At 59.0% G+C, this 14021-nt stretch overlaps 1 protein-coding gene across 1 annotated transcript; it reads left to right on the plus strand.

Annotated features, from left to right (window-relative positions):
- Positions 1 to 84: 84 nt before the first annotated feature.
- Positions 85 to 9303, plus strand: MEX3D (mex-3 RNA binding family member D). The gene is made up of 2 exons (XM_079771475.1): positions 85 to 827; positions 7033 to 9303. Exons 1-2 carry the CDS (start codon positions 236 to 238, stop codon positions 8409 to 8411), a joined length of 1971 nt encoding a protein of 656 aa, XP_079627601.1. The 5' UTR covers positions 85 to 235; the 3' UTR covers positions 8412 to 9303.
- Positions 9304 to 14021: the final 4718 nt, after the last annotated feature.

The following is a 14021-nucleotide window of genomic DNA, read 5'->3' on the forward strand; positions in this document are numbered from 1 at the left end:
CGCCGAGATCCCTGCCGCCGCTGCCGCCGCCTAGAGCGAGCAGAGTCGCGCCGCCGCCGCGCCTCCCGCGGCCCCGAGCAGCCCCGCGCCGCCGCGCCCCCGCCGCTCCCGCCCCGCCGCTGGATGCCGGCGGCCGGCGGCCGAGCTCTCAGAGGCGGAGGGCGGCGGCGCGGGCGGCGGCGGCGCGGGCGGCCGGCGGCCCAGAGGCAGGGGCGCGGGCCTGAGCGCTAGCGCCATGTCCGGCTCCATCGGCCAGCCCGACGGCAGCGGGGGCGCGGGCGGCAACGGGCCTGGGGCGGCGGCCAGCGGGGACCCCAGCCCAGGTGCTCAGCCGCCGCCCGCACCCGAGGCCGCCGAGGAGGCCGCTCCTGCGCCCCGGCCGCCACCCGAGCCCGACGACGCGGCCGCCGCGTTGCGCCTAGCGCTGAACCAGCTCTCGGTGCTGGGGCTGGGGGGCGCGGGCGACCAGGACGAGGAGGGGGCAGCTGCGGGCAGCGGGGATGGCGTGGCGGCGGCGGCGCGGGGCGCGGACGGTGGGGCCGCAGTGGAGCCTACGCCCCCCGACGGGCCTGAGGCGGGCGCGCCCGTGGTGGCCGTGACCCCGGGCCCGCTGCCGCTTCTGGAGCCCGACGTAAGCCCCCCGCCGCCCCGGCCGTCGCCGCCCGACGTGTTCGCGAGCTTCACGGCCCACCCCGCTGCGCTGGGCCCCCCGACGCTGCTGGCCGACCAGATGAGCGTGATTGGCAGCCGCAAGAAGAGCGTGAACATGACCGAGTGCGTGCCGGTACCCAGCTCCGAGCACGTCGCCGAGATCGTGGGTCGCCAGGGTGAGTGGCCGCCGTCGGGGGCGCAGTCCCGGGGGTCTCTGCGCTGCTGCTCCGGGGACAGGGCCGCCCCAGCCCAGCCCGCGGCCGCAAGCCAGACACAGGCCACGCCCCGCGTGGGCTTTGGCCTCAGTGGCCGCCTGAGCCTGTGCCTTTGTCCTGCCTTCGGCCCGCGAGAGAAACTTGGGCGCAGCCCGCGCTCCTCCCCACCACGCTCCGGCCCCACCGCTGCCTTTGTCTGGGCGCCTCCAGCCCGGAAGGACCCCGAGGTGCAGCGCTGCTGCGGAGCCCTGGGCTGTGCCATCCTGGGGACCGGGGCCCCGGGGAGGTGGTGGGCGCTCCACACTCAAAACAGGCATGGGGCGGGCCAGCTCGGGTTGTGGGGTGCTCAGTTAGGGGGATGAGAGAAGTTTGGCCGCACAAAGGGTACGTCACGACTTGCCAGCCTGGGGACCCAGCTGGGGGATGGGGGCAGGACAGGATGAGACAGGTCCCACCCTGCTCTCAGTGCCAGTCGGGAATTTGGGGGTATATGGAAGGACCAGTTGTAAAAGGGGCTCCAACCCATGGCCATAGCCTAGCAGGCAGGTGGGAAACAGGCCCTGGATGCAGGGGTCTCCTCAGTGGCTTTGCCGAGCTTCCCTGTGGCCGCCCCATTGTTCTCTTTGTTAGAGAGCCAGACTCAGATTTGCAGGGTGACATCAGGCTGGCCGCCGCTCATTGGCCCTGGAGCTGCGGGGTGGGCGGAGGGTGGTGGGCAGTGCCCACATACCCACCCACCCTGTTAGCTGCCTGCCCACCAGCCTCAACTTTCTCCTGCTCTCCGGCCCACACCTCCCCCCTCCCTGCCGGCCTCCTGTGGCCAGCCAGGTTCTAGAACTTGGGGTGGGGCCTGGGCGGGGCTTTAGGTAGGGCCAAAGGACACTCAGGCTGGGAGGGGGGGTGTCCCAGCCTCTGGGCCCTCAGGAACAGGAGCCAGAGAAGGGTGGGTGGTGACCTGAATTATCACCCTCCTCACCACAAGCAGAGGACCACAGGGATGCTCTAGACACGTCCTCTGCTAGTTCCAGTGGGTGGGGTGGCTCGGCCAGCAAGCCCTCTGGCCATTCATTTGTCCTTCCCACATGTGGACACAAGGAGTGCCAGGCGTGGTGCTGAGACCCACCATCAGGAGTGAGAGTGAGGGAGGAAGACAGGTCACTTTCTGAACCCTGCCAGCTGCCTTCAGGCTAGACCCATGCCAGACAGTTCTGCTTCACCATCCTTCCTATATAGGCCCCCTCTTCCCCACTCCTGTCCCCGAAAACGGCACTGGGACAGGTAACAGGTAGCTACATATTGAGTGTCCAGAAGCCTGCAGGTGGGCAAGTGTGGATACCGATGCCTGGGGGCCATTTGCCCCAAACCACTAGGCTCATCTTTTGTGCAGTGGAGCATGAGGGTGTGTTTTGTGTGACTTTGCGGTCCTGACACCTGAGGGTCCTTTCAGAGAGGCCTCATCTTCTGTCTTACAGGTGGTGATGGGAGTCAGGCAGAGGGCACTCGAACCCGTAGCCTCAGGCTGAGTGGTGTGGAGGAGTGAGCCTGGGGCCTCAGGCTCCACCCAACCTCCCGGGTGTGCATTTGGCACCCGGTTGTTGGGTGCCAGCCTGTATTCTTGGTGGTTGTGGACAACAAAGAAGACTAGGCAATACAGTGAATCCTGTAGACTGAGGAGGCCCTGTGACCCTGAGCAAATGAGAGCCCTTCTCTGTAATGGGGGGGTGGGGGGGGCAGCACCTCCCTCAGGGTTTTGTGTGGATTCTTAAGGCACTGGTTCTAACCCAGTCTGGCACTCAGTAACCACCCCACAACTGGGGTACAGGGTACCAGGGAGAGAGCCTGAATACCAGGACAGGTTGCATTGCCCCAGCTCCAGAACCATCTGTGGCTCCCATCCTCTCCCACCCAGTTCTCAAGCACACCCTGAAAGACTGCCCCAGCCCCACTCCTTCCCCTCCTCCCATCACCCACCCCACTCTCCACCCTGTGGGTCCCTGGATGCCAGGCCTGCCCCTTCTTACTGCTCAGGCTCTCCCCAGTGCAGGGGGCACAGCCTGCCCTCAACCACTCATCCTTTCCTGTCCATCCCTAGATTCAGGGCCACCCCTCCCCAAGAAGGCACAGGAGGAAGAGGCTGAGAGACGAGGCAGGGCTGGGATTTGAGCCCTGGTCTCACTGGCTCTGCCTACCCTGCTTCCTGGGAGGCTGGTGCACTGGCCATGGGGGTGACCTTGGGCCCATGCCCCCCCTTCTTGCCATCCGTGTCCTGTACTCGGGGCGGGTCTGTGCCCATGTCTTCACCAGGGCTGGGCGTGGTCATGTTGGGTTTGTGAGCGATGATGAAGGCAGGGCCTCGGTCTCGTCCATCTCTGAGGTCAGGCCGTGGATGGTGGCCTGGAATTGTCTCCCATTGTCTGTTCTTCTCTGGCCCCAACCCTGCAGGCATCAGGTGTCCTTTCTGGCAGCCAGGACACTGCAGGGGTGTTGGGGACCATGCCTCGGTGTTCCTGTCTGTCCATTGTGGGGCATAGAAATAAAGAGGTGTCCATGCTTGGGGGCTCCTTGTGTTGGCAATTACAGACCAGTCCTGTCATGGGGAGCTTCCCGTGTCCCTGTGTCACAGACAAGCCAACTTCCTCCCAGACCACCCTGCTGTGACGTGGCGCACCCAGGACTGCAGTCCTCTTTGGCCTTGCCTGATGGTGGGAACTTGTCCTAGCCCTGTCCTGCCCCCGGAGCTCGGCCCCCGCTGTTCCTCTGTGGAGTGCTCTGCCCGCTCCTCCTTCCCCTCATACCCTCGAGGCTTTGTTGACAGGTGTAGCCTGTGGTCACCTGTGGGGCCTGGTTCCCTGAGTGCCAGCACATGGTTATGGCCAGGACCCCATGAGGAGGTCATGTGAGTGATGGGAGGCAAAGGGCTTCCCTCGTCTCCTAGGCTCCCCTGGAGACTCTCAGCCTTCCCGCTTTGAGGGGAGGGTTGCTAGGGCCTGAGGCAGGACAGTGTCAGCCCCGAGGGCTATCTCCACATTCCCAAGCACACCCCGTCTTCTGAGTTGGCATCCTGAGGGCAGTGCCGAGGAGCCTTCACTTCAGTCTATGCCCACCTGTCAATGGTGGCCCCCAGAGTTCCCCAGGCAGGGACTCAGCCCCCTGTCACCACCCACTCTTTTTTGTTGTTGTTAATTCTCACCTGAGGAGAATATTTCTTCCATTGCTTTTTTTTTTTTTTTTTTTGAAGGAGGGGGAGAGAGAGCGAGAGATAGATTAGTTGCCTCCTGCAGGCCAGGGCTAGGGATTGAACTTGCGACCCTTCAGTGTTTCCACACACTAACCATTGAGCAACACCAGCCAGGGCTCACCACCTGCTCTTACTGCACTCTATCATCCCCACTGGGGTAGGGGGTGTGTCCTGGATCACTGTGGATCCCCAGTTTCCTCGACTGGACAATCCCACTCTCCCAAGCTCTGACCCCTCTCATGGTCTTGATATGAGTTGGGTTTGGGGACCAACAGGTGTCACAGCTGAAGTGCAGTCAGAAAATTAGACTCCTCTTGGCCACTAAGGGCTCCACGCGGGGGCACCCAAGGGGAAGCTACATGGTCCCTCCCTGCCCTCACCCACCTTAGGGGCTCATTGCTCCAGCCTTGTGCTTGGGTTCAAGGCCCACTTGTTCATCTGTACAAAAGATCAGTGGTTGGGGGGTGGGGGGGTCATCAGTTGCTTGCATCTCCTTTGGCAAATCCCCCCTTTCTCCAGGCCTCAGTAGATTCCCTCTCCTCACGTGGCTCTGCTAGAAACAAACATTTCGGGGGCAGGGCATCTGCCTGGGACCATGGCCCTTTGGGTCCAGCCCCAAATCTGTGAGGCTAGATGTTTCCGCCCTCCTCTTATGGGTGAGGAAATTGAGGTACAGGAAGGTCCCTCAAGGGCCCAGGGCAATCCCCAGTTTACTAGCCCTGAGAGCATAGTCCCGTGGCTTCAGGAAGTTCAGAAAGTCAGACATGGTGTCAGGAGAAACTGGAAGTGTGTGCAGGGGCCTCTCCCGGTCATGTTGGGCTTCCAGGAGGAGGGAGTGCCAGGCTGTAATGTGATGCAAAGAAGGGCCAGGACGGGGGTGAGGATGGTGAGGACACTTTTGTGTGGGGGACAGCATGGCCAAGGCAGAGGGAGTTAGCCAGGTAGGGAGGGGACCATCAGGGCAGGTTTGGAGCAGCCACAGGTCAGGGTGGGTCTGGGGGGCCAAAGAGAATGCCATTGAGACAACACAGCTTTGGTGGTGGTCGGGGGTGACTAAGGACCCAGGAGGTGGGGCATGGAGGTGGTAGGAAGGCAGCTCCTCCCTCGGAGATTTCTGACCCCCATTCACCTGCCCTGCTTTGGGCCAAGGCCCTGGTTGGGGAGCTCTACTGCCTTCCTTGAGGTTAGGGTAAGGCTGCCCCTGGATGCCCCTACCACCTCTGGCACGATCTTGTTTTCTTTCTGGGCAGACATGCTGATCCTGCTAACATTTTTTCTCTCTTCTTTTTTTTGGTGTTTTTTGTTGTTGTTGTTGTTAATCCTCACCCAAGGATACTTTTTCCATCTAACTCCAGAGAGAGAAACATCAGTGTGAGAGAGAGACATCAATTGGTTGCTTCCCATTTGTGGGATCAAACCTACAACTCTGGTACGTGCCCTTGTTGGGAATCGACCCGTGACCGTTTGGTGTGTTGGTCGACTGCTCTAAACACTTAGAACCGTGGTCGGCAAACTGCGGCTCGCGAGCCACATGCGGCTCTTTGGCCCCTTGAGTGTGGCTCTTCCACAGAATACCACGGCCTGGGCCAGTCTATTTTGAAGAAGTGACATTAGAAGAAGTTTAAGTTTAAAAAATGTGGCTCTCAAAAGAAATTTCGATCGTTGTACTGTTGATATTTGGCTCTGTTGACTAATGAGTTTGCCGACCACTGACTTAGAAACGGGGGCCAGGGCATGATTCCGCTAATTTTGTGTCTTTCAATGTTGTGAAGTTAGCAACACTGTTACTCCTCTCAATGCCACCTCTGTATTGATACAATATCATTGTGTCCCTCTAGCCTCCCCTGAGGTTGGCTGGGGGTGGGGGTGGGGTGTCTTCCAGATTCCTTGGCCTGGACTCAAGATATCTCAGAAGGCCTTGGAGGGGTGGGTATCAGGGACCTGGGCAGGCACCACTGTCAGAGACCCTGACCAACTGCCCCTGCCCCTCCACAGGGTGGGACCCCCAGCCCTGGCAGGATGAAGCCACAGGGTCATGTTCCCAAGTGTCCCTGAGCATCCCTCAGAGGCCAGGGCCACGAGGACCTTTGAAGGTGTCCTGAGTGCAGGCCTAGGAGTCTACATGGGGCTGAGACCTCACCTCACCTACATTGGGCTGGAAGGGTCACGTGGTCAGGAGAAAATTGTAGGCAGCTTACACAATTTGAGCCTCGGTTTCCACACGTGTCAAATAGGGGGTTGATGCCAGAGGATCTGCATTCATATCCTAGGCCTGACATAATCAACTGAATAGCTTGCAACAATAGAAATTCTCTCCGATCCGGAGGCTGGAAATCTGAAATCAAGGTGTTGGCAGGGGTGTGCGCCCTCCAGAGGCTCCAGGGGACACTCTGTCCCACGCGCTCTCCCAGCCTCTGGTGGCTGCCAGCAGCGCTCGGTGTCCCTTGGCTTGTAGCCACGTCACTGCACTCCTGCCTTGTCACATGGCCGACTCCGTGTGTCCCACTTGCGTTCAGGGCCCACTCGACCCTACTGTGACCTCATCCTAACTGGTTACACTTGTAGATGCCCTGTTTCCAGGGAAGAGCCCGTTCCCATGTTCTGGATGGACATGAATTTTAGGGGACACTATCCAACCCACAACAGAGTCCTTGCCTTCTTGCTTTTTTGCCAACCCCAGGGGCACCCCGCGTGTTGCACCTGTGCTGGCCTTCGTCCACGGGGCCCCCGGCGCCAGGGCCCCTGGTGTCCCTCGCATGACCAGAGGAGAAACTAAGGTCCCAGGTCAAAGGGTAGGACGCGGTATGTCTGAGATGACAAAATGCCACAGGGGTACAGCCCACAAATGGAGGCTCCCAGCTGGCCTGGCCCCTACTGACCTGGGCAGGGGTCCCGGTCCTCACCATGTTCCCCTCCCCCCCATCCCAGGGTGCAAAATCAAGGCTCTGCGGGCCAAGACGAACACGTACATCAAGACGCCGGTGCGCGGGGAGGAGCCGGTCTTCATCGTCACGGGCCGCCAGGAGGACGTGGAGATGGCCAAGCGGGAGATCCTGTCGGCGGCGGAGCACTTCTCCGTGATCCGCGCCACCCGCAGCAAGGCCGGCGGGCTGCCCGGCACGGCGCAGGGCCCGCCCAACCTGCCGGGACAGACCACCATCCAGGTGCGCGTGCCCTACCGCGTGGTGGGGCTGGTGGTGGGGCCCAAAGGCGCCACCATCAAGCGCATCCAGCAGCGGACGCACACGTACATCGTGACGCCGGGGCGGGACAAGGAGCCGGTGTTCGCCGTCACGGGCATGCCGGAGAACGTGGACCGGGCCCGCGAGGAGATCGAGGCGCACATCACGCTGCGCACCGGCGCCTTCACCGACGCCGGCCCCGACAGCGACTTCCACGCCAACGGCACGGACGTCTGCCTGGACCTGCTGGGAGCCGCTGCAGGCCTCTGGGCCAAGGCCCCCAACCCGGGGCGCCGGCCCACCCTGCCCGCCGCCAGCCTCCGCGGGGACAGCAGCCTGGGGGCCCCGGGCGGCCCCGAGGCCTTCTACCCCAGCAGCCGCGGAGGGCCGCCGGTGCCGGACACGGGCCCCGCCAGCCCCTATGGCGGCTCGGGCAACGGGGGCTTCACCTTCGGCGGCGACGGCCCTGGAGCCCCGGCCGGGCCCCCCGCCCCCGAGGACTGTGACTTCGGCTTCGACTTCCTGGCGCTGGACCTGACGGTGCCCACAGCGGCCACCATCTGGGCCCCCTTCGAGCGCGCCGCTCCCGTGCCCGCCTTCGTCAACGGGGCCCCCGCGCCCCCGGCGTCCGGCGTCCGGCGCAGCAGCGGGGCTGGTACCCCGCGACACTCGCCCACGCTGCCCGAGCCCGGGGGCCTGGGCCTGGAGCTCCCCCTGGCCCGCCGCGGCCCCCCGGACCCGGTGGGGGCCCTGCCCTGGCGGCCCCCGCAGGGCTCCCTGTCGTCTTTCTCGAGCAGCAGCAGCTTCTCCACGGCCACCTCGCTGCCCAGCAGCTCCTCCGCCTCCTCCTGCTCCCCCTTGGACTCCAGCGCCTCCGACATCAGCCGCAAGCCCTCGGCCGCAGCGACCTCCGGGCCCGGGGTGCCGGTGGCCTCCGCCACCCCAGGCCCGGCCCTGGTGCGCGAGTGCGTGGTGTGCGCGGAAGGCGAGGTGATGGCTGCGCTGGTGCCCTGCGGCCACAACCTCTTCTGCATGGACTGCGCTGTGCGCATCTGCGGCAAGAGCGAGCCCGAGTGCCCCGCCTGCCGCACGCCCGCCACGCAGGCCATTCATATCTTTTCCTAACGCGGCTCCGCGGCCCCTGGAGTGGGCTGTGCTCCGGGCCGGGTTGGGGGAGGAAAGAGATGCGGGCAGGGGATGGAGGGGCAGGCCGGGGCGGGGGGCAGGGGTTAGTGTGGCCAGTGTTTACAGATGAGCTTTAACTCCGGTCCCAGGCATGGAGACAGTGACCCGGCAGCCCAGTGGCACCTCAGTTCTTAACAAATAACAGTATTGAGTTGACAGGTTAAAATAAACCCGAGAGAAAAGGTCTGTTGCACTTTTTATTTGAGACACACACACACACACACACCTACACCCCCAGGGTGATCTTTTTAAAGAAAAAAAATTTTTTTACAGCAATCAGTTGTCCTTCTTTTCTATGAAGTGGATTTCTGATGTGACAGTGTTGTTTTTACGGGGTGGTAAGCCTCTGCAGAAAGTTCCACCAGGAGGATGGTGACGTTTTTACTACCTTTTCACTCCCTTTTTGGGGCTAACTGGTCACCCTTTTGGAGGTCAGCCCCAGGAAGGCCGGAGGGGGGGAGGGGGGAGGGGCACAGGGGCATCCCAACCAGAAATTTCTAACTTTTTTATTTTTAATTATTAATCCTCTTCTGCTGTGGTTTATGTTGTCCGTTTTTAAATTTTTTTAATTGTTTTTTTTTTTTTTTTTTACTTTTACTTTTTACCTCTTGTGTATATGTAGCAAATTTATAGGGAAATATGTATGTACTTTATGGAATAAATTTTAAGAACTAAAATATATTTTATTTTAAAGTAACGGACCTTTAATCTTACGCAGCTAAATTACTGATTATATATTTGCTGAGCTGACTTAAGGGTTCAGAAAATTGTATCAAGAGTTTTATTTTTTGACTCCAAAGCCTTCTTAATAAAGTCTTTTTATGACGTGCGAGCCCTTGGCGTGGTGTGGGGCCGGTGGGCATGGAGAGGTTGGGCTGTGGGAGGGACCCTCAGACCCAGCTCCTCACCTTCCATCTTCCAGATAAAGGAATTTGGGGTACCCCCATTTCAGGTTCTACTGCAAGCCAGACTCTGCCCGGTTCCAGATGAGAACATGAGATCTGTTGGTCCTGCCAGGCCCCCCTTTTCTGAGACTCGGGTCCTCCACATCCCTGGGGCTGGCCAGCCGTGGGGTCATTTATGGCCACTGTGGGAGTGGCAGTGACAGGCTGCCTCCTTGGGGCACCTTCCCAGCTCTGTGGTGGGTGTGGGGCCCCCAGTCCCCACTAGACAGGATCCACCTGTCACTGTGCAGATGGGGATACTGAGGTCTGGGAATCTGCCTCCTGGGTCCTAATACCTCCCATCCCAAAAGGACATCTGAGTGATGAGCCACAGGTGTCCCCCACTCACCTTAGGTCTAGTTGGGACCTGGCCCATTGGGCCACCAGACACAGTTCTGGGGCCAGTTGGCATGGAGGCGAGGACGGGGTGGCCAGGGGTGGACCATCAGTAGTTGGGCACCACCAAAGGAAGGTAGGAAGCTCTGGAGTGAAGGAAGGGTGGGGTGTGGAACTTGGTGACAGGGAGGGGCTCCGGACAAGGTCTCCCCTGGCGGCTGGCCTGAGGAGTGGGCGATGAGAGGCTGGGGGACAGCCCGCTAGGAAAGCCCACGGGAGGGCTTCCCAGAGGCGACAAGGGGCTTGGGACGCAGGTCAGGAGGGGCAACACCAAGAGACGGTGAGAAAACCACAGGTGGACAGGGAGCCCCAAGGCCAGTGAGCCCAGTGAGTGTCAGTCACATCAGACCTCTGGCTGCGTGGAAGCACCTGGAGGGCTGAATCCTGGTCAGGGCGTCAGGCCATGGGTTGGGTATCAGGAAAAGCCACACACATGTGGGGGCCCAGCCCAGCCCGTGGAATTTCCCCCTCTGTAAAACAAGGTGATCCCCCGTCCACACTCCCAACTTTGGTGAGGCTCAGGGGGGTCAAGTGGGTTGAATCATAGCCATAAAGATTTATCTCCCAGCCCTAGCTGGTTTGGCTCAGTGGATAGAGCATAGGCCTATGGACTGAAAGGTCCCAGGCTCGATTCCGGTCAAGGGCACATACCCAGGTTGTGGGCCTGACCCCCAGTGGGGGGCGTGCCGGAGGCAGCTGATCAATGATTCTCTCTCACCATTGATGTTTCTATCTCTCCCTCTCCCTTCCTCTCTGAAATCAATAATATATATATTCCAAATAAGGTCCCAATCACAGGTTCTTGGGGATAAATCTGTTTTAAAATTTATATATATTATATATATATATAAAACAGATTTATCCCCAAGAACCTGTGATTGGGACCTTATTTGGAATAAGGGTCCTTGCAGATATATAATTAAGGCTCTTGAGATGAGGTCATTCTGGATTGGGGTGGCCCTAAATCCAATGAGGAGTACCCTTATAAGGGGCAGAAGAGGAGAGACAGACATGCAGAGGGAGATTTCTAACTCGGACACTGAGGATGACGACAAGGCAGAGACTGGGGTGATGAGGTCACAGGCCGAGGGAAGCCTAGGTCCCCAGAAGCCAGAAGAGGCAGGAAGAACCCTCCCCAGGAGCCTTGGGAGGGGCGCGGGCCTGCCGCTTCTTGATTTGGGGCTCCTGGCCTCCGGTGCCTCGTGAGAAAGATGCCCATTGTTTTCAGCTGCCCACTGTGGTCATTTGCTCTGGCAGGCACGGGGACCAGCACAGGTGGGCAGGCAGTGCTTAACCCAGCCCAGCTCACAGGTCAGCGGTGATCTGGGGTGAGGTCAGGCCACAGCCAGACTGCAGGAGGGGGTGGAGATCACAGAGAGAAAGGGCAGCCCCTGGGGCAGGGGTCCTCAAACTTTTTAAACGGGGGGCCAGTTCACTGTCCCTCAGACCCTTGGAGGGGAGTCGGAGAGTGCGGCACATTCCACACGTGCGCACTGCGGCCCGGGACGAGTCGGCTGCTAAGCAGGACAGGCAGCGGCGGCAAAAACAAAAACACCCGGCGGGCCGGATAAATGTCCTCCGCGGGGCGGTAGTTTGAGGACCCCTGCCCTGGGGGTTAGGGTTAGGGGCGGGGGGCGGGATAGTAGTGAGTTATTGGGAAGGAAGTGGAGGCTGGAGCTCAAATCAGGGTCCCAAAGGGAGTGGGCACAATGGCGGGGGCGGGGGAGGGCCTGGGGTCTGCAAGGAGCTGAGGTGTGCATTTAGGTAAGCTTTGCCTTTTGACAGCCCTGGGTGAATCAGCTGTAATGTGGAGAGAGAAGAGGCACGTCAAAACTGCTCAGGAGCCCTGGCCGGTTTGGCTCAGTGGATAGAGCGTCGGCCTACGGACGGAAGGGTCCCCAGTTCAAATCCGGTCAAGGGCACATGACCAGGTTTTAGGCTCGATCCGGAAGCAGCCAATCAATGATTCCCTCTCATCATTGATGTTTCTATCTCTCTCTCCCTCTCCCTTCCTCTCTGAAATCAATAAAAATGTATATTAAAAAAAAAAAAAACTCAGGATGCGCAGGAGCTCGGCAGGGCGTGGAGAATGATGAGGTATCTGGATGACTGGCCACAGGAGGGTCAAGCCCAGGGCTTAGGCCCAAATCTAGTCTGGCTAGAGCTCTCTCAAGGGGTTTTTGAAAGATGCCACAGTAAAGGGAGTGGAGTCCCACGCCCGGGGTGGTGCTGTCATGCCTGGTGGTCTGGGATGTGCTGTCCAGGACTTGCCGGAAGCACGTGAGGCTGGTGCTTACTCCCTGCCGGGGGCTTATGCAGCTCCTACGAGGAGAGCCAGAGCTGCTGAGGCCCTCGGGGAGAGCCAAGAGGTGGCCAGAGGCAGATTCGGGAGCTTGCTGTTGGAGGCCCTGGATTCAGTCCTGTCTGAAGGCAGCCCACCTCACCCTCTCAGTTATGAGCACCAATAAGCCCTCCTTCTTTGTTTAAGCCACTGGGAGTTGGAATAACTCAAACTCATAACCACCTACGGGGACCACATTCCTGGCCAGGGAGCTGGGAAGCATTTTTTTTTTGCAGCAAAAACAAGTACCCTATGCATATAGCTTCTCCATACCTCAGCACATGCAGGGACGCCCGAGGCTAGTGTCCTGGGAGCAAGCTCTCACTCCCTTGTCACTTGTTTCTGTGGGTTCATGGACTTGGCGGCACAGCCCACCTCACCCCTGGACCCTCCCCTTTAAGAAAAGAAAGCCACACTGGCTCACACTGGACGTTAGAGGCCAACAGAATTTAAATGTAAATAGCCACATGTGGCTGGTAGCTCCCGTGTTGGACAACATCCCTCTAGAACTGTGTGCAATGATGAGGAGGTTCTAGATCCACACTGTCCAACACAGGAGCCGCCAGCCACATGGGGTGACTGAGCCTGAGAGGTGGCTTGTGCCACTGAGACATTGAATTTTGTATTTTATTGGGGTTTAATGTAAACTGACATAGCCCCAATCAAAAAAAGGGAAACATCTAGGGAAGCTGTTTGCTCTGCAGATCCTGAAATATTCTTAGAGCCAGGAAAGCAGGACAGCTGCCATGCCCTGAGATGGTTAAACGAGTGTGGGTGTGTGGAGGCCTGACCACAGTGGTCCCAAAGCAACGAAGGCCACAGGGGAGGGACAACTCATGGGCTGACCCCAAAACTCCCTCAAACCTGATCATGGGGCCTGTGGACATGGTGCCTCACATGGTAAAGGGACGTTGGCGATGGGATTCAGTCAAGGACCCTGAGATGGGGATGACCCCAGATTCCCCAGGAGGCCCGGTGTCCTCACAGGGTCCTCCTAGGAGGCAGGCAGGAGGGTGAGAGTCAGAGAGGGCAGAGGCTGCGCTGCTGGCTGTGAGGATGGAGGAAGGGGCCATGAGCCAGCGATTCGGTGCCTTTCGGAGCTGGAAAAGGCCGGAAATGAGTCTTCCCTGGAGCCTCCAGAAGGATCAGCCCTGCCCACACCTGGTTTAGGATTTCTGACCGCCAGCACTGTCACAGAATAAATTTGCATTTTTTAAAATATATTTTTTATTCATTTTTTACAGAGAGGAAGGAGAGGGACAGAGAGCTAGAAACATTGATGGGAGAGAAACATCGATCAGCCGTCTCCTGCACCCCCCCCCCCCCCACTGGGGATGTGCCCGCAACCAAGGCACATGCCCTTGACCGGAATCGAACCTGGGACCCGTCAGTCCCCAGGCCGACGCTCTATCCACTGAGCCAAACCAGCCAGGGCAATTTGCATTGTTTTAATTCAAGCCACTATTCATTTGTGGTCATTTGTTACAGCAACCGTATGAAACGGCACGCAGCTATGTTAAAAGTTGTCCAACTTCTTGGAGAAAGGGCTGATTCTATGGCCTGCCCAGAGCTAACATGCTGCACCCCCCCTGGGCCCCCTACCCCGCCCCAAGGATGAGGAATGTCCACTCCAAGGGCACAGGAGCCACTCACAGAGAACTCCCAGCGGCAGAGCTAAAGCAGTTCATCCTAGAGGACACAAGACACCCAATTAATTTTAATTTTAGATAAATGAATCTTTCTTTTTTTAGTATAAGTTTATCTCAAATATTGCATGGGACATCCTTCTACCTAACAGAGATGTGTTATTTATCTGAAATTCAGACTGAACAGAGTGTCCGGTATTTTTGCTAAATCTGGTTATTATGA

The sequence above is a fragment of the Cnephaeus nilssonii genome (genome assembly GCF_951640355.1).
Source record: "Cnephaeus nilssonii genome assembly, chromosome: 5".
Lineage (NCBI taxonomy): Eukaryota > Metazoa > Chordata > Mammalia > Chiroptera > Vespertilionidae > Cnephaeus > Cnephaeus nilssonii.

What these genes read in the sequence shown, in the direction of transcription:
- MEX3D (XM_079771475.1), top strand. Translation starts at nt 236, where the DNA reads ATGTCCGGCTCCATCGGCCAGCCCGACGGCAGCGGGGGCGCGGGCGGC. An exon ending in CGAGATCGTGGGTCGCCAGG is followed by an intron (nt 828 to 7,032) that starts GTGAGTGGCCGC and finishes CCCCCATCCCAG; the next exon opens with GGTGCAAAATCAAGGCTCTG.